We start from the raw sequence: 21,683 nt of genomic DNA on the forward strand, positions 1-21,683 counted from the left end.
CTTCTACGGAAGAACGCTGCGGCCAGAGAAAATTAAAGCGCCTGCGCTATGGATCTGTCCCAGGGCTGAAGACGTGTACTCTTTTTGTCCTACTTCCGCGGTCAGGTTGGTGACGCCCACGGTTGCTCTAGCAACAAGATACTGTAGGAGGAAGAGGGGGACAGGTTTTACAACGGACTGCGTGGCTAACCAAGGGTTCCGGCCTTCTTTGGTCCACCCACGTCTTCAAAGATTAACTGTTTGGGATCTGCTGAGAGGCAATTCCTGGCTCTCTCCGGGTTGGGGACTTACGCAGCCCTGGCTTTGTTAGGGTCAGATACCTGTCCCAGATCATTAGAGCAAGTTAAGTTCTCCCGCAGGGAGAACAACCTCTGCTAATCACCATGCAGTCACCAATTTAGACTTGGTTATGGGGGGAGGGAAGTGTGGAATGGATGGAGGGAGGAATCTTGATCTCTGCCTGGCCCTGAATTGGACTCGGGATCTAGCCTTGGGAGAGCTAACGAATAAGCGCGGTAGAATCCACAGGGATTCATTAATTTAGCATTTATAGGGCGCCTCCTCAGGACGTTGTGCCCAATTGTGGGTACCGTCCAGGGAGTCAGATTCGGTCTTGAAAGGCCCGGTGTTGGAGGTGGGCACTGAAAGAAAACATGCATAAGTCGATTAACATGCATACAGTAAATGATCAAATTTAGCAACCTTGTACTCAACAAGCTGGCATCTTGAACAAGGTGTAATATTCCGGGATATCAGTGCTGGAAGGCCCGTAAGAGCATTTCCTGGTTCACACTCTACTCCATCCAACTCATTTTGCAGAGGAAAGTGAAGGTTTATGGTTTTGTGTTTTAAACAAATGGAATTACCTCTTTATATTTAAAGTTTTAACTTAAAAAAAAATAAGATCCACTTTAATTTCTGGCTTTCGCTGCCCTTTTAGTTTCACATTAATCTGACCTTCCAGCCCTACTTCTCTCATCTTTTAGTTGCATGTCCCATGTAACCATGTGCTTTTTAAGCTTATTAACAACTTTGAGCTATCCTAGGTACTCAGTCAAAATTCCTAAAGCAGCAAGTAAAGACAAAGGTCCTTCATTTTCACTTTTTTTTTTTGAAGATTTTATTTATTTGACAGAGATCACAAGTAGGCAGAGAGAGAGAAAGGGAAGCAGACTCCCTGCTGAGCAGAGAGCCCCACGTGGGGCTAGATCCCAGGACCCCGAGATCATGACTCTAACGGAAGGCAGAGGGTTTAACCCACTGAGCCACCCAGGCGCCCCTCATTTTCACTTTCTATTTGTTAAAGTAGAAACTACATCAACATCAACAAATGTACTGATTAGCAGTGGTGAGCAAAACTTTGCTTAGGGCCTAGAAAGGAGAGAAATAAATCACGTCCTCAGAAAGCTTTAGAATCTATCTGAAAAACAGATTCATAGTCACACCCACAGAGATTTGTGCTGCTATATTATAGAACTTAAGTTCAGCCTAAACTCTCTTATGTTGCTGAGAAGGAAAGGAGGGGGAAGTGAATAACCTGTGGGTTCCTATTTCAACATAATAAGGCTGGAAGCTTCAGTTTTTCTGACAAGTTGAACCTTTCTCCCTGCTTCATCAGCAAGTTAGAAGGTAGCTTCCTTACCAGTATTCAACTTCAAACTTTAAAGTCTAGGCTGAAGCTTTTTAGTCATTCAGGAGTGGATTCCTCAGGGGCTTTCTATTCCATCAGCCAGGCTCCTGCCAGCGGTTTCTCCCTTATGTTTTGTCTGCCTTTGATCCATGTCAACTATCATCATTAGCATCTCCACAGGAACTCCTGAAGGGGGAAAGCAGAAGAAATGAAAAATATCAAATTCACTTACTGAGTGCATCCTTTTCTGAGACCTGCAAAGTCAAACACCAATATAATAAAGTTTTTCTGGACTACTTAAAACAGCAAGAAAAGCTCTTGTTCTTTGTTCACTTTATGATTCTATAATCACTGAAATATTTTTTACTGATCTGTCAATAGGAAATTGCTAATACTAGTACTGATTTCAATAGTTTTAAATCAGAATATATGTAAAAGTTCACATCCAGAATAATGGATAAGAGTGCTAGCTCTACGGTCAGAGGGTCAGGGGTTTAAATCTTGATTCTGCTATTTACTAATTACCTAATCCATAACAAGTTAGTCTCATTTTTCTTTTCTCTGAAATGGAAATAACAATACCAGGATGGCTGGAATGTTGTGTTAAAGAGAAAACACAGGCCCAAAATAGCACCTTAGGCTGAGTCCCCAGACCAGGAAATTAATATAGAATCTAACTGCAATTTCAACCTCTCCCAGAAATGTAGTCTTAACTAATCAGTCAGAAATTTTTCAGTCAGCACCAGTGAGTCTGCCACATGGGCCCTCTCCGTGCACCTAGGGAAGATAAGACCCTTTGCTTTAACCACCTTGAAAAAGTAGTCTGAACAATCCTTCCCTTTGGCTAATAACTTTCTTGCCCTACCTTCTTTCTATAAAAGCCCTCCATTTTGCAAAACTCCTCAGAGTTCTCCTCTATTTACTAGATGAAATGCTCCTCAATTTATGAATCATTTTTTTTAAACCAATTAATCTTTAAAATTTACTTGGCTGAATTTTTTTGACAATTTTGAGGATTAAATGAGATGTTAACACTCAGCACTTAACATAGTATTTGACACACAGTAATGTTCTATAAACATTTGCTCTTAACAATCATTAATGCTGGTAATTAACTATGCTTCCTCTATCTCTGACTAAAAGTTGGGCAAACCACAGAGTCCCAATATTTTGGGCATGCAAGGAAGGACACTGAAAAACTGCCACTCAGATGGCTCAAAGGGGCAAAATAGATTTATAAATTGAAGCTGGAAGTCAGAATAGACCTTGGGAGTTTTATTATAAAAATATTGTTGGAGAAGAAAAAATTCCCTGTAACCATCTTGGTTTTATTGACCATGCAAATTAGACTAAAAAAAAAAAAAGATTAACAAGAGAAAATAAACAATTTTATTAACATATGCATCACATAGACACATGGGAATACTCAGTTATGAGTAACTCAAAGGGGTGGTTAGAACTTGGGCTTAAATCATGGTAAGAAACAAAAGTCAACTGAGTACATTTTAAAGATCTTACTGGCTTTATTTAATACTCATGAATCAGGCATATCAGTCTAACAGAAAGGACATCCAAGAAGCTATATAAAATGTAAGACTTTTATAGGCAGATGGGAGAAAGAACTAGGAAATTATACTAGATAAAAAGCAGATTGGTGGGTGCCTAGGTGGCTCAGTGGGTTAAGCCTCTGCCTTCGGCTCAGGTCATGATCTCAGGGTCCTGGGATCGAGGCCCACATCGGGCTCTCTGCTCAGTGGGGAGTCTGCTTCCCGCTCTCTCTCTGCCTGCCTCCCCCTCTCTCTCTGCCTGGCTCTCTGCCTACTTGTGATCTCTCTATATATAAAATAAATAAATAAAATCTTTAAAAAAAAAAAAGCAGATTGGTGATGTCAAGGTCATTTTCCTTTGGGGGATGGCAGGGATCTATCAGGCACATTTCCTGATGAAAGCTAATTAGGTAATTCCTGATTGAGTCCATTTCTGGGAAAGCCAAAACTAACATTTGATGATGTGGGACCTATTATAAGTGATTCTATTTGGGGACTGTTGTTTTGTTTGTAGCAATAGCATTTTACCAAAAAAGGAATACACTTTCGAAGAAGTAACAATACAAAGGACTTTGAGTTTCTAGGGCACCAAATTGTGGAAAGGTAAAAATGTATGAGGGAATTAATAAAAATAAGGATTAGTTAATAAAGTTCATTAGGTAGATTCCTCTGGTACCCTCTCTGGATTGATAAGGATCTAGAGCTCTTCTTTTCTTCTCTTATAAAGGTTTGGGGGGGCACGTTTACAAAGTTATGTCCCGCTTTTAGGCAAACAGGAAGAGGGCAGAGAGCTTTTCTTATATCTGTTTCTCAGTTACCTTCAGCTCAAAATAATGTTTATGCTACAAGTGATACATTTTGGGGTGGCATGTTCTGCTATTCAACACTCAACATTTTAAAACAATAGGAAAGTGGAGGGGCAAGAGAGTCCCCTTACAAGCAAAGGCCACATCTTTACAGTAAGAAATGAAACCCCCTTTCCTTTTATATTTTAACATAAGAAATGTGTAGTCTTCACTTCTTTTCCTGTTGGAGGGCTCCTAAAACCCTAGTAATTTCTTAAGTGATGATAAAAGCACTAGTGTTACAGGATTTCTTTTCCTTCAGTGCCTGCTGTTCTCGGTCAGACAGCTTCAAGGAATGAAGAGGTAGACCAGACAAAGGGTGGTGGGGAGCAGAGCAAAGTTTATCAAGCCATAGTAAAGTTTATTGGGTGATAGTACAAAGTTCCCAAAGAGGGAGGGGACCTGAGAGGGTTGCCCCAAGTGTCTAAAGTTTTGGGGGTTTTTTAAAGATTTTATTTATTTATTCATGAGAGACAGAGAGGCAGAGGGAGAAGCAGGCTCCCTGCTGAGTAGGGAGCCTGATGTTGGGATGTGGGACTGGATCCCAGGACTCTGGGATCATGACCTGACCCAAAGGCAGACACTTAACCAACTGAGCCACCAGGCACCCTAAGTCTAAAGGTTTTTATGGGCTTGTTGGTGAGTTATTTTAATCTGATTAATCCTCTGTGCACCTGTCACCCAATAAGGTTTTTGTCATCTATCTATCAAGTGGGAAAGGGTAGAGGACACCTTCCAGGGTGGTATAAAATCCTTTTAAGGGTGGTCTCCTTTTGGGGATGGGGGGGGGTGCCACTTGTCACTGCCTGCCTCTCCTAACAACTATCCTTCATTACAAGAAGCATTATTTATTATAATATTTGGTTTTGTTCCCAGTTCCTGAAATAGCTCCAGAACAATAAAGGTGAAAGGAGTGCCTTTTGTTATTCATAGCAAGCCCTTTTCAACCACATTTGAATATAAGTTAATAAAGTGACTTTTGGAAAGTCTTTAATAGTTGGGACTGGTTGCCTGGGGAACCAACTCTATGATTTTAGGCTAGGAACTTTAAGCCACAACCCAAGAGGAGAGAGACGTGCTGGAGATTGAGTTCAATCACCAATGGGCAGTTGTTTAATCAATCATACCTATGCAATAAAGCTTCCATTTAGAAAGAAGGAAGGAAGGAAGGAAGGAAAGAAAGAAAGAAAGAAAAAGAAGGAAGGAAGGAAAGAAAGAAAGAAACGAGAAAACCTAACTAGAGGAGTTTGGAAAATTTGTGGGTTGCTGAGCACATCCAGGTGCTGGGAGGGTAGTACAACCGGGGAGGACATGGAGGTTCTGTGCCCTTTCCCCCCAATACCTTGCCCTATGCATCTCTTCCATATCGCTGTGCCTAAGTTGTATCCTTTTATATTAAATCAGTGTTAAAAAATTCAACTGAGTAAATTTAAAATACTTTTTTTTATTAAACTTTATGCCCAACGTGGGGCTTAAATTCACAACTCTGATATGAAGAGTCGTATACTCCACTGCCTGAGCCAGCCGGGCCCCCCTCAACTGAGTAAATATAAAGATCTAGAGGTGCCTGGGTGACTCAGCCAGTTAAGCCTCTGCCTTTGGCTCATGTCATGATCCTGGGGTCCTGGAATCCAGTCCCATATTGGGCTTCCTGATCAGCAAGGAGTCTGCTTCTCCTTCTCCCTCTGCTCCCCCTCCTGCTTGTGCTTTCTCTGTCAAGTAAGTAAATAAAATCTTAGGAAAAAAAAATCTAGTTGGCATTATATGATAATTTTTGAATCACGGAGCATCCCATCTAGCAAATACAAGTGAGCTCCAAGGAGTCGTACAAAAACAGGTAGGTATTTTAGGCCAAAGGAGAGTAGGACAGGAAACGAAAAGAGGATGATTTCAGGTAAGGTTACTTCCCCATAGGTCAAGTCCCAGGGTCTCAAGCAGATTACCTCACTGACCAGGAAGTTCCAAAGACAACAACTGCAGTTAAGTATTAAGTCTTGGTGGGGTCTTAGCAAAAGTAACTCCATTTTAGATCTTGTGTTTCTTTTTAACACCAGTAATATAGTAAGCTGTCTTCCTGGGTTCTATGAGCCATTTTGGCAAGTTACAGAACCTGAGGAGGGGGTTATGAGAACTTTCAATTTGTAGCCAGTTGGCAGAAGCACAGGTGACAACCTGGACTTGATTTTCTCCTGTTAATATGTCCTGTCAGTTTGATTCTTTGTCCAGGTAGAAGGTCAGAGGAAGTTCTTCCTCCCTAACATAATCTTTGGGAGTCCCATAAAGAGAACCTCTCATTCTTTCACCCTAGCATCCAGAATCCAGTGTATGTCTTTCGCAAGGGCAGAGCACTCCCCATGGTGTCATGGAGACTGAACCTATCACTGCTTGAGCAACATCATCCAACAGAATTTTCTGTGATGATGTAAATGTCTTGGTGCTGTCCAATATGGCAGCCACTAGATGTACATGGCTATTGAGCACTTCAAATACAGCTAGTTGTATCTAAGAAACTTTTTCATTTTTTTTCTAATTTAAATCTGTTGTAAAAAACAAAAACAAAAACAAAACTACAGGCCCAAAATGGTTTCACTTAGACCAAATTCCAATCCCAAGACTTAATATCTATTCTAATTGCAGTTTCATCCTCTCCCAGAAATGTAGTCTTAATGGGTTAAGAAAGAATTTTCCATTAGTCCCAAGGAATCTGCCACATGGGCCCTCTTCCTCCCCCAAAAGAAGATAAGACCCCTTACCTTCCCTACTGTGGCACAGTGGCCAGATCAATTCTTTTGCTAATAGCTTTCTTGCTCACCCCCTTTCTGTAAAAGCCTTCCATTTCATAAATCTCCTGGCATTCCCCTCTATTTGCTAGATCAGATGCTGCCTGATTCATGAATTGTTTATTAAAGGCAACTGGACCTTCAACACTTAACTTGGTTAAATTTTGTTTTCTAACAAACCTAAGTAGCCACATGTAATTAGTGACTATCATGTCGGACAGAACTACTTTAGAACTATTCCACTCAGTTCCCATGTTTAATCTAAGGCTCATGTCTTGTTCATAGTTCATTCAAAAGGCAGTGACACACATTCGAAACTGAAGAATGATCTATCCCTGCCAGGCCTGAGGTATCAGATTACCAGCTCCACCCACTTCTAGAATATTTAATGTGACTTACAGGTACAGAAAAGAGGGTTTGTCAAAATTCATTTCCATCAATAAAGATCATATTAATACTTTAATCATCCATAAAATCACACATGATGGCAGTAGAAGGAAAATCTTTTCTTTTGTACTTACACAGTGTGTCTTGTCTTTAAGGAGAAAGAAAGTACCTTACATTTCTTTCTCCTCAGAGGCCTGCCAAGAGCAGGCACTGAGAGCCTTCTCCACTCTATAATTCTAGTAGATCCAGCACAATCCTAAATTATCCTAGCTCTGGGGATACCTTAAAGGACCTATTAACTTTGGTTATAAAAGGATTTTCTATACATACACGTTTCCTACTTCTGAGCAACCTCTTTTGTAAAGAATGGCTTAGCACATAGAAACATAATACACCACCTCCTGAGATGAAGTCTAGAGAGATACAACCAGTTCCAGTCAGGCCATCCTTGCTGCAAAAAATTCTACGTCTTATAGGTTTTCAGTAAAGAGATTTTGTTGCTCTATCTTGGAATGATGTAGCCCAGAATTTCCTATATGGTACAATTCAGAATACAGCTCCCCAAGCCCTTGACACTTAGCATATTAGTTTATAGGTCACTGTTCATAATATTAGTTTATAGGTCACTGTTCACACCCCTGCCTCCTAGCTAGACTTTGTATCCGTGTAGTCATCCAATAAGTAGACCCATGTATCTACTCTGAGCCATGCCTGCCACTCTGAGTCACCCTGTAGGTGCTGGCATCAGAGCAGAAAACAAAACAGACAAGGCCCCATGTGAACCTTAAGTTCTAGTGGAGGGAAACTGATAATAAATGAGTAAACAAAAAGTCACAATAATTTCAGATGGTGATCAGTTTTAATGAAGAAAATACAACAGAATGGTGTGATAGAGTGACTGGAGATCTCTTTTAGACCCTGCGGTCAGGAGAGGCCTCAGAAGAGGGGACGTCTGACCTGAGCTCAAAATCTAAAGTTGCCACTTCTGCAAAGGGACAAATAGCCTTGGGTGGTAGCAGATGATATTCTTAGAGCGAGCCTAACATAATGCTTGGCTTTGAACAAATAAATAATAATAATAATAAATTTTAGCTTAAATGTACTGTTCATTAGAATTATTTTGGTTAATCCTCACAACAAGACACAAGTCAGGGAAAGAAAATTAAGAGATGCTAAGTAACTTACCCAGGGGCATGTGGTGGGTATGTGGCAAAACCAAGATTACCCTTAAGCCAGACTTCTGACTCTAGAAACTATGCTTCTGATTAACCAATGAGTCTCACTGAGCTCCAGCATCTGAAGGGCTTCCTAAAAATACAGTTTTTAGCATCAAGCCAAACCAACTAATTTAGAATCTGAGAGGTTACAGATTAGAAACCTGAATTTTTAACAAGGCCTTCAGATGACTTTTATGCACACTAAAGTTTAGAATCACTGTGCTCTGTTGAAAGAATGAAATGAGACAAATATTCTATTTGTACTGCTTTGCCCCACATCTTGCAAATTGCTAGGCCCCTAAATTCTATAAATGCCCATTCTCTTAAACTTTGAGCTCTTAGAGTGATAGAGCAATCTAACACTTACAAAACAGAAGAAATCTCAGAATCTAAGACCTGCAAGAGGGTTAACCAAAAACACTTAGACAGGGGCGCCTGGGTGGCTCAGTGGGTTAAGCCGCTGCCTTCGGCTCAGGTCATGATCTCAGGGTCCTGGGATCGAGTCCCACATCGGGCTCTCTGCTCAGCAGTGAGCCTGCTTCCTCCTCTCTCTCTCTGCCTGCCTCTCTGCCTACTTGTGATCTCTCTCTGTCAAATAAATAAATAAAATCTTTAAAAAAAAAAAAAAAACACTTAGACAAACCCTTCCCCACGAGGAATCTCCCACCCACCCTCCACCACAGTTTGGTTTCAACCTAAGCAAGGGGATGAAGGGGATGACCTGAACCCCAACAACTCCAGGGACGTTAGGACTTGTTTACCACTTCAGGTAAGTTCTGGAGCCAGCCTCAACATTTGGCTCCAATGCTGAACAAGCCTGAAGTACACTCAGGACCTAAGAGATAAGCCAGACGCCCCACACCCCATTCCAGCAACTTAAAGCAGCTAGGGCTTACAGGTCAGGGCCATTGATCCTCCAAATTTGGAAGCAGGAATCCTCCAAACAGGGACAGCTGGGATTGAGTCCATTATTTCCTGGGAACTAGGTTGGGAAATCTCCAGAGCAGAGGAACTGCATCTTGACATCAGTCGCTAAGGTTTAGGGTTGCCTGATAAAATTTCGGATGCCCACTTATGTCCCAAATATTGCACGGGATGTGCTTATTCTTTTTTTTTTTTTAATTTACTTTTAATAAGTCTTTATTTATTTGACAGATCACAAGTAGGCAGAGAGGCAGGCAGAGAGAGAAGAGGAAGCAGTCTCCCTGCTGAGCAGAGAGCCGGATGCGGGGCTTGATTCCAGGACCCTGAGATCATGACCTGAGCCAAAGGCAGAGGCTTTAACCCACTGAGCCACACAGGCGTCCTGGGATGTGCTTATTCTTTAAAAAAAAAAAAAAAAAAAAAAAGTGTCTGAAGTTCAACTTCAACTTTAAGCATCCTGTTCTTTATTTGCAAAACCTGACAATTTACTTGTCAGGCCCCCGCCCCTTTGTAAGAAACATTAAACCAGTAGTATAGTTTCCACAAGCAACTTAAACATCACATTACAAGAAACTCCGGAAGGAGGCTATCAGAGGAGCTCTACGGGGAAGCCCAAACAGTTTTGTGAGCGTTCAAGGGTAGTGGGGTCACTTTTTAACTGTGACAGACTGGAGGGCTGAAGAAGGTCCTGTGGGAGACCCAGCCCTCTCAGAACTGCCTGTCTCCCTCACTGTCCCCCCAAACCTGTGAGCAGGATTACCGTCCTATTCCGTGAGCCCCCAGAGCCTCCTCGGTGGGCAGGCGGAACCGGGCTGGACTACCAGCCGGGTTCAGAGCCCGCCTCCGCCCCCCGGCCATGGCCACGCCCCACTTTGTTATCCGACCCTTTTCTGGGTCAGCTGGTGCTGGCGTCAGGCGGAGGGATGGGCTGGCTCAGCTCGACCCGGCAGGGCTTGTTTACTATGGCTGATGATCTGGAGCAACAGTGAGTTAATCCTGTGTCTTTCTCTTCCTCTCTCTCTCTCTGGGCCATGATCCCGGGACTGTCGGTGACTGAGGAACAGTTGTAGACACCTTCCCGCCTTTCCTTTTTCAGGTCGGCTTCATGGGAGGGCCAGGGGTTGCGTTTGCTTGCTTTGCTTTTGCCCAGAAGAGGAGGCAGCAGAGCTCGGGGAGCGATGGTAGATAAGCTTGCCTACAGCTGAGTGACTCTGACTTGCCATGGTAGTCTTCGCGATCGCTCCTCGCTCCTCTGGTCGCGGTACAGAGGGGTTACACTTAGTGGTGATGGCCCGGATCCCCCCAAGCAGCTTGTGGGATGCGGGCGCGGGGGTAGCAGTTAGCAGTCAAGTCTGCTCGTCGAGATTCCCCAGGACTGTTGGGGGGTGGGGGGAAGGGCCTCTCCTAGCCGGGCAGGGAGAGGGCATGGGAAGAAGAAAAGGCTCCCGCGCTAGGATTGTCTGGAGTAATGGGCACGCAAGTTTCTTCGGCTCTCCACCGCTGAGACACTTAGCCAACCGCTTGCGATCCTAGTTGATAACGTTTTTAATCATCACAAGATCCTTAACGCCGTGGTTTCAGAATTACAGTTTTTGGGATTTGTTTTCACTGGCTCAAGGGCATCAGGTTTGGGATGCCACCTGTAGGTGGTGTGACTAGCAGTGCGCAGTCTGATAGAAGCAAGGAAAAGTTGCTTCCAGAAGAATGACTCAGCTCCCAGCCAAGCCTAGGTTTCACCAGAACAGGGCCTTTCCTGGATCCTGTGTTCCTGCTCCTCAGAGCTGCAGAACTGGCAGCTTGCAGCACTAATTAACTTTATGGCCGTAATAGCTTCCTGGGCTTGAAGGAACTGCTTAGGAAGAGTTTTGCTTTCTAAAGATGACCTTCCTAAAGGGAAATTTACAATGGCTACAATGACTTAGGGAAACACAGCTTAGAGCTGTTAGAGATGCAAGTAGCTCAGCTCCTTTTTACAGGTGAAGAAGTCAGGCCCATGAAAGATAGAGCAGATTGCCCAAGTCCCAGAGGTCCAGGACAGGCTTCTGACCCAACACAGAACCCCTTCTGCCTCACCCACCACCGGGATAAAAGCCCTCTAGAGGGAAGAGATCACTCTGGCCAGGCTAAGTTCATGGCTGAGTGGCTTCTCTGCCTCTTGCCTCAATTTCCCACCCTAGCCCTCACCTCCCCAACAGTAGTGGGGAGGTAACAGTGCAGCAGGTACTATTTCCAGTGCTTTAGCTGTAACATTTTTGGTGAAGAGAGGAAACTAAAGCTCCTCCCTGAAGAATATCTACTGAGCAGCCCATGATACTATTGGCATCGGACATCTTGCCTCAGCACTCCTTTGGGCAGGTACAAGGCAAGGTGGGGTCCACATGTCATGGTCTGACTTGTCACAGCCTCTGATATAGGGGAGAAAGTTCATCTTTTAAGACTGGCAAAATTCTGCAGTTTTGGTGCCCATGCTTCAAGTCTACGATAAGGAATTCCAGTAGAGTACTACATGGGTTGAGTATCTTCATGGAATTGGATTGATTGCGACTGACAGCTCTTGTCTGGCAGAAGTCACAGAGACACCACTCTTAGCCGCAACCTCGGGATTTCTTATAGTCATTGACGAGTTGAATGGATGTAGGCAACTTACGACTTAGCTGGGGGAAAAGAACATTTGATGGGAGCTTATCTTATGTTAGGCATCATTCTGTGTGTTTCAGGGGCATAAGCTCATTTAATCTTTATACAGACCCTATGAAGTAGATACTGTTAACTACCTTTCTCTTAACGACAAGAACAGAGTGGCTCGGTAATGTGCCCAGAACCACATTGCTGGTAAGTGGCAGTGTCAGGATTAGAACTCTGGTCTTCTGATTTATTTCACACTTCCTTTCAGAAAACAGAGTGTGAACGTGTGGTTATATACCATGGGTTTGAAAAGCTGGCCTGGGGGCCCTGGCTGGCTCAGTAGAGCATGTGATTTTTTTTTTCTTTTTTTTTAGATTTTATTTATTTGAGAGAAAAAGCATGAGCAGGAGGGAGGGGCAAAGGGAAAGGGAGAAGCAGACTCCCTGATGAGCAGGGAGCCCAAATGGGATTCAATTCCAGGACCCTAAGATCATGACCTGAGCTCATGGCAGACATTTAGCCAACTAAGCTACTCAGGTACCCAGGCATGTGACTTTTGATCACAGGGTTGTGAGTTTGAGCCCCACGCTGAGTGTAGATATTACCTAAAAATAAGTCAATCAATAAATAAACTTTTAAAATAATTCTCCTTCGAAAATGAAAAAAAGAAAAAGCTGAAGCTAGAACTTCCAGAGGAACGGTACAGAGAAACCTGGATTTGAGATGTGGGCTCTAGCTCTGCTTCTTTTTCTAACTAGCCACTTAGCCCACTTAGGCCTCAGTTTCCTCATCTGTGAAATAAAGAGGCTGGACCAGATGACTCCTAAGGAGCCATCCTAATCTAAAATCCTGTGCTTCGAATGATGTATTGGGATGTCCAGTGTGTGGCAAGAGGGATCGGTAATGGTTCCTCTCATTCCCTCACAGAACAGAACACCCACCCTAACTATGTTCACAGACCCTTCCCATAGCTAGTGGTATCCATTCTGTAATCCCCTTTATTCAGGCAGAGTTCAAGAAAAGAGAAATATCACATATGATGGACAAAGAATAAAAAACTCACTTAGCACCGAATTTGTCCCAGGCACCTTCTGACCTGCCTTACATATCTAGATGCTCGAAGACCGGTTACGGTTATTGATCACACCAAAGCCATTTTGCTTGTAAATGACGATAGTGTGATGCAGAACCAGAGGGTTCCCCCACCAAAAAAAACCCTGGTGCTTTCAATCTCTGCCCTGCAGCCTTAAATTTTCTTGGGAATAAAAAAGACAACGGAATGGATTATCATCATTTTACTGTGTGCCATTGGAGGTAAGGACGTATGTGAACTTTGTACACATTTTGTAATCTGGAAAACAAGGCCAGAGGCAACCTGGCAAGGCAGTTCCAACAGAATTTGAACCCAGGTCTCCTGCCTCTGGCTCCCTTCCTGTCCCATCTTGTTGTTTCAGGCTGGACTGATTGACTGCCTGAGAGCCCAGCTGGGTACTAACCCCACTCTACTTCCAGGGGCTTGGAATAGGGCACACACAAGCCCCAAGGCCCTGCCAGGAGGGCAGGTGGCATGGGAATTTGTCCTACCCTAAAGGAACATACAGTCCTGGGCATGGCAAAAGATAAAGATAACTGAAACATTAGTTAATAGTTGGCTTTTTTTCACCCCTTGTGATCTTGAACATTATGATAACCAGTAACAAAGGGGAGTTATAAAGCCCAAATGAGATAATACATGTGAAAGAGCTTTGCAAACTGTAAAGTGGGATTCACATGGTGCCCTGAGTATCTGTTGAAACAAAGGGCATGTTGTTAATTGCCATTTGCTGGGGAAAAGTAACAGTCTATCAGGCAGCAGGGAATTGCTGAGTGCCATAGAGCTGGTCTCCTAAGCCTGGGGAACACCCTGATAAGTCCTGTAACTGTCAGCAAGGCTGGGAGCATCAATGTTGCCAGTGGGTATCACTGTGTTTCTTTGTCCCAGGCCTCAGGGCTGGCTGAGCAGCTGGCTGCCTGCTTGGCGCCCCACTTCCATGTCTCAGCTGAAGAATGTGGAAGCCAGGATCCTCCAATGTAAGTAGAAGGGATGGCTGATCCCACCTCCATCAGGAGTCCCAAAGAGGATACAGGATATCTCCCCAGAGGTTCCTACACTGAGCCCACTGCTTCCTGACTATCAGCGCTTGGGGTGGAAGGAAAGGATGTCAGTGATCTGAGAGAAGATATTTGCATGGGGGACACCATATTGTATGATACTATTTCTCAACAGCTCCCGCCCTATCCATCATGCTAATTCCTGACACATCTCACAACTTCACTTCAAACCCAATACCAGCTATCTCCACAAAACATACACACACACACACACACACACCACTACCCATTCTCCTTCTCTCCTTCTCCCCTGTTCCTCCCTTCTTCCTATTCTCCATCTTTCTTCTTCCAAACACACAAGCACTTCTCAGATTTACCACCTTCCTACCTAAGGCCCAGCAGCAGTCCTGTATTCTCTAATATGACCTTGCTTGTGTACCATCCAGTTAGGCCCACCACTTAACCTGGCTGCTACTGTGACTTGGGATTCCCACGGGCCAACTCTCCTGGGCAGTATTACGTTGGGGCAGGGCATCCCATGATTGGCAGCAGCCACAGGCTCAAACAAGACCCTGGGGCCAGGTCTGCCCACATCTCCGTTATGATCCTCCCTGCCCCGGACCCACTGCCCCAGCCATGGATACCCTCTCTTCCTATGGGCCTGCGTGAGCACAGCTGCAGAACAGCCACAGCTTTCAAGCCTCCTCCCGGGGTCCAGGCAGCTGCTCAGTCACGTGACTGTTATCATGCCCGCAGAGCAGCCACTGCCCACTGACTGTCTCTAAGAGGAATAAGCCTATGGCTCAGTCCATACCCATCTCCCCCTCTACTGCCTCAGCTCCTGTCAGAAGCTATCCCCGCAGACACCCCCAGGGAGGATGCTTCTCTCCCTCTCTTGAGCCCCAAGCACATGCAGGTACAAGAGTAATGGATACAGGAGCTCTGTGAGGTCAGTGGGGTCACTCCCATACTGGGCCCGAAAGGCCAGACACACGATCTGGAGGAGTAAGATGGCTCCTCTAATTTCCTAGAGACTAGATAGCCTACGAATCGCACTTGGAGTTGATCTCTTGGGACATGTGGTCAGAGGGTTACGAAAGGAAGGAGGTGAGGACGGTTGGGATGGGTTTGGCAATGGAGACAGGAAGCTGAAGGACACATGACAGTGCTGTCAGAAAACAGTCTTCTTGCTCTGCCCTGCATTCCCCTCTCCCCAGGCCTCCAGAACAAGTTCCTGGCCCGATATGTGTCCCTCCCGAACCAGAACAAGATCTGGACAGTCACCGTGAGCCCGGAGCTGAGGGATCGCACCCCCCTGGTGATGGTGCACGGCTTCGGGGGTGGTGTGGGCCTCTGGATCCTCAATATGGATTCACTGAGTGCCCGCCGCACTCTGCACACCTTTGATCTGCTTGGCTTTGGGCGAAGCTCGAGGCCAACATTCCCTAGGGACCCCGAAGGGGCCGAAGATGAGTTCGTGACATCCATAGAGACGTGGCGGGAGACCATGGGGATCCCCAGCATGATCCTCCTGGGGCATAGTTTGGGAGGATTCCTGGCCACCTCTTACTCTATCAAGTACCCTGAAAGGTAAGGAGTCACCCCTCTTGCTCATGACCTAATTCCTTATCTCACTGGCAACCTTCTTCCTGGGCAAGTTAAGGTCTATGGTTCTTCCAAGCCCATACAACTTGCCTTTTACTTTTTCTTCCTTTAGAGTTAAACACCTCATCCTGGTGGACCCATGGGGCTTTCCTCTTCGACCGACTGACCCCAGTGAGATCCGTGCACCCCCAACCTGGTTCAAGGCTGTAGTGTCTGTCCTAGGGCGTTCCAATCCCCTGGCTGTTCTTCGAGTAGCTGGGCCTTGGGGTGAGTAGCCTGCAGATAAAGAAATTTTCTCCTTACACCAAGGCCATTCCGTTCTAGAAGCCCCCCTCCCCATTTTAGACAGCCCCACTGTCTAGACTCCCACCGTGCCCTCTTGTCCATGAGAACTAGGAATAGGCCTAGCATTGTTACTTATAGTTCTAAATCTGGACCAGATCTCTTTGTCTACAGTTTCAGAAGGTTCTTTTTTCCTTCATCCACATGCAAAAAGCTTTCCTATGTAGGGGACAGATGGAGTAGAACTAGGCAGAACTGTGCCTTGGCTAGACCGCCAGAGAGAGAGAACAGGGCCACGAAGGGACTCGTCCTCTGCTGAGGTCGTAGGGTACATGTATGAGTTTATCGCAACCTGTTGGTGACTCACCGTGGTACCCGCCCTGCCATCAGATCCCGTCTCTGCAGCTCACCCAGCACCTGCAGGAGCCAGAGCCCCTAGCATAACCCACAGTGCTAGGCAAGCCCCTCTAAACCATGCCTATTCCAGTTCTGTGGGTGAGGAAAGGGAAGGAAAGGGGGGAGCCAGCCAGAGTAAGTAAAATTAGGAGATCTTGGCCTTCTGACCTCATACTGCCAGCACTCCTCCTTTCCAGGGGTCGGGGGAGGGGTACTTTTTAATGTGATGACGTAGAAAGCAGATTCCCTTTATAGAAAAGATAGGTGACCTCCTATCCTGTAATGATGGCTTTTGTATACCTAGTGAGGTATATGTAATGTAGCCAGTTACTGCAAGTTAATTACCAATGGCTGCATAAGAGTATCTCTCAAGGCCCTCCAAGAGAAACAGAGTAACTCAGGAAAAAGAGGAAAAATGGATTTGAGGAGAAGGTAGGAGTTTGGGAAGAAAGGAAAGTTTTTGAGACACACAGGTGCCAAAGAAGAATGATCAGAGAGCTGACCTTCCTAGCACTCACACTCCAGCCAACCCTCTGTAGTCCTTTTCCAGGGAGCAGCCCTGCTCTAAGCGTTCTCCCCTTCTCTGGACTTGCATCAGGCCCAATTCGTGCACGGGCCTCAGAGCCATGATGGTTGAGCAGCTGGCTGGCAGCCACGGAGGAAGGCCAGGGCCCAGGGGACCCCAGCTATGCCTCCCTCTCACACCTCAGTCCTCACGCATGGAGAGAAGACCAGGAGAGAGATCAGAAGTTGACCATTAGGCCCAATTTCTAGTCCATTGTGGGTGCCCTCCTGCTTGTACGTGTGCTAGAAAGGAAGGTGAAAGGAACAGATTGCTCTAAAACCACGGCCCAAGTCTGAGATGCTGGACTTAAGTTCACGTCTCCACTCGCATTCTATTACATACAGGCCTGCACTTGAGAGGACTCTGGGCAGGTAGTCGAGCTTCATCTGTCACCTTCAGAAGAGTAAAAGGCCCTAAGGGTCTCGGAGTGCCTGGCTGACTCAGTCGCTAGAGCATGCAACTTTTTTTTTTTTTTAAGATATTATTTATTCATTTGAGGGAGGGGGGAGCACAAGCAGGGGGAGCAGCAGGCAGAGGGAGAACCAGACTCCCCGCTGAGCAGGGAGCCTGATGTGGAGCTCCATCCCAGGACCCTGGGATCATGACCTGAGCTGAAGGCAGATGCTTAACCGACTGAACCACCTAGGCGCCCTGAGCATGCAACTCTTGATCTTGGGACTGTGAGTTCAAACCCCACATCAGAGATATAGAGATAACCTTTAAAAAAAAAAAAAAATGCCTAAGGGTCCTAAGGGTCTTAGAGAAGCAACATAGCTCAGACTGTTAAAAAACAAACAAACAAAAAAGGCATCTCGGCCATGAGCTCTTTTCTTTTTTCTTTTTTTAAGATTTTATTTATTTGAGAAAGAGCGTATGTGCAGTTGGGGGAAGAGGAGAGTGGGACACAAGCACTCCCACTGAGCACAGAGCCCAACGTGGGCTAGTCCCACAACCCCAAGATCGGGACCCAAGCCAAAATCTAGAGTCAAAAATTAGACATCCAGCTGACCAAGCCACCCAGGCACCGCTCAGCCGGGGCCTCTTACAGGGCTTGAGATCCTCAGAGGAAATGAACTTGGGACTTGATGGAGCTGAGACTAAGCTGGTTCCATTGGGCTGTCTGCAGTCTTTGGTAACCAGCTGACTCCCTTGCAGTCCTCTGGGGCTCCAGACAGCTCACACAGTCTGTCCGCCACTATAAAGTTAAATGTACAGAGCGCACATACCCATGGAGAAATAACATTTGGTGTAAGTTGTTCGAACATGCACATGCAGGGGGGCGGTCTTCCCACACCACCACCACCCCTGTCCCCCAGACTGGCTACTCCCATGTTTTTCTCTCCCCTTCCAGGACCTGGCCTGGTTCAGCGATTCCGGCCGGACTTCAAGCGCAAGTTTGCAGACTTCTTTGAGGATGATACTATATCTGAGTATATCTACCACTGCAATGCTCAGAATCCCAGGTGAGGGGCCTCCCAGGGCCAGCTCGGAGTGGACAGGTGTGGAGATGAAACTCCCAACTGCTGGCCACACTCCAGAACTGTCCCAGGATCATTCTCTGCTGCATTTCTTCTTGCATTCAATTAGGGAAACACGGGCGCTAGCAGGCTCCATTATTTCCAGAGACCTCCCAAGGGAGAGGCACAAAGGGATGGAGAAGATAATAGATTGCTTAATCATGCTGCCCATCTCTCTAGAGGAAGACTCTTAACTCTTCCCTGGAGATAGGCAGTTAGCCTGGCAGGGAAGAGTCTGGAAAACATTTTAAAAGTTTGTTTTAATTGAAAAAGTGAAATGAATATGGTATTTTTTTAAAAGTCAGGGGGAAAAAAGTCTTCTCCATTGCAGTCTGAAGTTCCACTAATTCTGTTGCTATTTCCAGTCTGAGATACTATGTGACACTGCTTCAGAGAACCTCTTTGTGTATCTTCCTTCACACACATACGTGCCTATATCTAAAATACCTTCCTACAAATAGAACCGCAGATGGAAAGAATGTGCATTTTAAAATTTCATTATGTGCACCTTGAAATACTCACTATTGGGATAGGAATTCCTTCCATACCCTTTTGAATATTGGGGGGGGGGGGGGTCCCAAAACTGGAGAAGTTTCAGTCTTTGACTGTTCACACAGCAGGCCCCACAAGCCCGCTGATCTGCAGTCTTGGCAGCTGAGAGGCGGAGAGGTTGTCTTCTACCCCAGGCAGTGCCCTGTGAGCGGCTGACACAGGAGGCTGTGTTGGTAGCACTCCTCTGGAAGCCTCACCCAGCCTGCTGGGAGGCGTGTGGTTCAGAAGTTAAGGTCACTGGAGCAGCAGCCCTACCCCGCCTCATTCCAGGCCTGGCCAGGTCACCCATGGTGAGCCCAAAGCTGTGAAGACAGTGGGGGTTGCATTTCAGCAGGTGCTGTCTGAGCACTAGCTTCAAACCCAGCGGGCTTTGGGGCAGCGTGGGAACTGTGTCCCCAGCATCCCGCAGGAGCTCAGCTAATTGAAGTGTCCCGCTTCAGCAGCGGCATTGAGACTCCGCTCAGCAGTCGAATCAGGTAGTCCCTGCTTCCTGCTCTCGACCCCTGTCTCAGCCCCCACCGGGCTCAGTGCCAGTCTTCCTACCCACTCAAGGCCCAACCCCAGCTCCCTGCTCAGAACTTCTCCAGTCCCAGACCTAGTTGTGTGGAATGAATGGCCTCCTGATGTCAGCCTCAGAATGTATAATCGTGCAACTCCTTCGGGTCCTGGGGGAAGCAGAGATAACATCAGTGGTCATCAGGCCTCTCCCCACAATGCCATCACTCAATTTTATAGCCGCCCACATGTTTCTGAGTTGTAACCCTGGCATGCTCATGGTAACTCTTACCCATTCCTTGGAAAGCATGAGATCCAGCCAGGGAAAAATATTTGGGGTTACCTACTTGGCTTCACCTCATCTTAGAGGCCTTGTGCATATTTTCATTTTCCTCAGTGAATAAATAAAGAGGATATAATTCTCTAATTTGTAGATAAAAAAATTAAAGTGTATTCTGGTTACCTGGCTTGCTAAGAAAACAGGTAGGATTTGAATTCACATCTCCCTGACTCCCAAAGTCCGTAATTCTCCACCATGCTGCCATGTCTTATAGAGGAACTCTGTTTTTTATGGTCTGTGCAAAACTTAAGCTCACCTTTATCCCAGGGTACGATACAGGAGGCTGGGAGACAATATCCGAACAGGCTGGGCCTGGAAGGCAGCTGTCTCCCGAACCTCCCGTCCCTCCTGCCTCCCACAAAAACTGCAGAGCAGCCCAGAAGGTCAGCTTTCGTCTCAGCCTTGCAGACCCCTCCTGCTGCTTCTCAGTCAGCGATGCCTAAGGAAGTGGCCAGGGAGCAAGGTAGATTAGATCAGCCCTGCTTCCCCCACTGTGTCCTCTGGAGACCAGTGTTCCATTCCAGAGTCTCGTCAGGAAGCCTTTGGCACTGCTCGTGTTTGCTCCTCACAGCGCCCCCCATGTGAACCCCTCTTCTCTCTCTTCCACCCCCAGCAAGCTTAACTCCCTTTGCCCGTTCACCAGCCTTTCATAATTCTTGAGAAATACAAAGTTAAATAACCATATCATAGCTATTTATTTATTAAAAGATGTATTTATTTGAGACAGAAATAGCATGAGTGGGAAGGGCAGAAGGCGAGGGAAAGAATCTCAAGCAGACTGTGCCCTGGAGCAGGGAGCCCAATGCAGGGCTCAACCCCAGGACCCTGAGATCACGACCTGAGCTGAAACCAAGAGTCAGACACCCAACTGACAGAGCTCCCTGGGTGCCCCTTTATTTGTTTATTTTTAATAATTAGCTACGTAATGCCTACCTCCCTAAAGCATGAGAGAGTTGTGAGCACCGGCAGGGCCAGCACCACCTCTGTCTGACTTGGATGTCCTCACTCTCCACCCAGGGCACGACAGGGGAATATCTGTTGAGTAAATGTTAACCCATTGCATCTTTGGACAGCTGTCAGCGTCAGTTTTCCAGAGTGCGTCCCTAGCTGTCTCCTGTGCTGGGAGGTCTCGGCAGCTTGGGACCCGTCTCCTCGTCCCAGTATTTCCTGAGCCAGGTGCAGGGTCCCGGGAGGAGTACACACATGCCGGGGGTCCTGTACCCCCGTCTCCAGCCTCCAAAGAGCCAGCACGTGGACACCGGACGCAGCAGGGTTTACTCTGGGCACAGTCTCACTGTGTTTTGCTCCTTCAGTGGGGAGACAGCGTTCAAAGCCATGATGGAGTCCTTCGGCTGGGCACGGCGCCCCATGTTGGAGCGGATTCACTTGATTCGCAAAGATGTGCCCATCACCATGATCTACGGGGCCAACACCTGGATAGATACCAGCACAGGGAAGAAAGTAAAGATGCAGCGGCCAGATTCCTACGTCCGAGACATGGTATGTTTGTTGGCCAGCCAAGGAGCTGGACTGAGGTAGAAGTGTGTGGTGAATGCCGGCACACAGCAAGGAACTCTGGGCATAGAGGAGCCTCGGGGTGGGGCCGGGGGAGCCAAGAGTCAGGGGGCAAGAGAGCGGGTGGGTTCAGATTGTGCAGTGGATTTGGAAGGCTTGACTCTGTGATACTGTGATTAGGGGGCTCTCCCTTCTGTGGCGTCCAGTTCAGCTGAATGACAGGTTCTTGTTCAGTACTACCACACTGGACCCCCTGGGCCACCCCAAAACCAGTGCCATGAACAGTAGAGCAGGTGGTAGAGGCTGCCTTCATGAAGCCTTCCCTTTTTCTTGTCCCTCTCGCCCCTCATTTGCTAAGCAGTGTGCTTAA

At 46.4% G+C, this 21,683-nt stretch overlaps 1 protein-coding gene across 7 annotated transcripts in view; it reads left to right on the forward strand.

Annotated features, from left to right (window-relative positions):
• The first annotated feature begins 86 nt into the window (after positions 1–86).
• Positions 87–21,683, forward strand: part of ABHD4 (abhydrolase domain containing 4, N-acyl phospholipase B) — a 29,410-nt gene continuing 7,813 nt past the window's right edge. For 2 of the 7 annotated variants that reach the window (XM_059181605.1, XM_059181608.1), the window contains exons 1-6: positions 10,203–10,315; positions 13,937–14,025; positions 15,264–15,636; positions 15,764–15,918; positions 18,246–18,357; positions 21,112–21,298. In XM_059181605.1, coding sequence (XP_059037588.1) covers positions 10,254–10,315; positions 13,937–14,025; positions 15,264–15,636; positions 15,764–15,918; positions 18,246–18,357; positions 21,112–21,298 — 978 coding nt within the window. In that variant the 5' untranslated portion in view covers positions 10,203–10,253. Of the gene's footprint in view, positions 106–10,202; positions 10,427–11,538; positions 11,698–13,208; positions 13,270–13,936; positions 14,026–15,263; positions 15,637–15,763; positions 15,919–18,245; positions 18,358–21,111; positions 21,299–21,683 lie in introns of those variants that run through there. The other 5 variants (XM_059181611.1, XM_059181609.1, XM_059181610.1 and 2 more) reach the window with 5 other exon arrangements.

The sequence above is a fragment of the Mustela lutreola genome, chromosome 7, assembly GCF_030435805.1.
Source record: "Mustela lutreola isolate mMusLut2 chromosome 7, mMusLut2.pri, whole genome shotgun sequence".
Classification (NCBI taxonomy): domain Eukaryota; kingdom Metazoa; phylum Chordata; class Mammalia; order Carnivora; family Mustelidae; genus Mustela; species Mustela lutreola.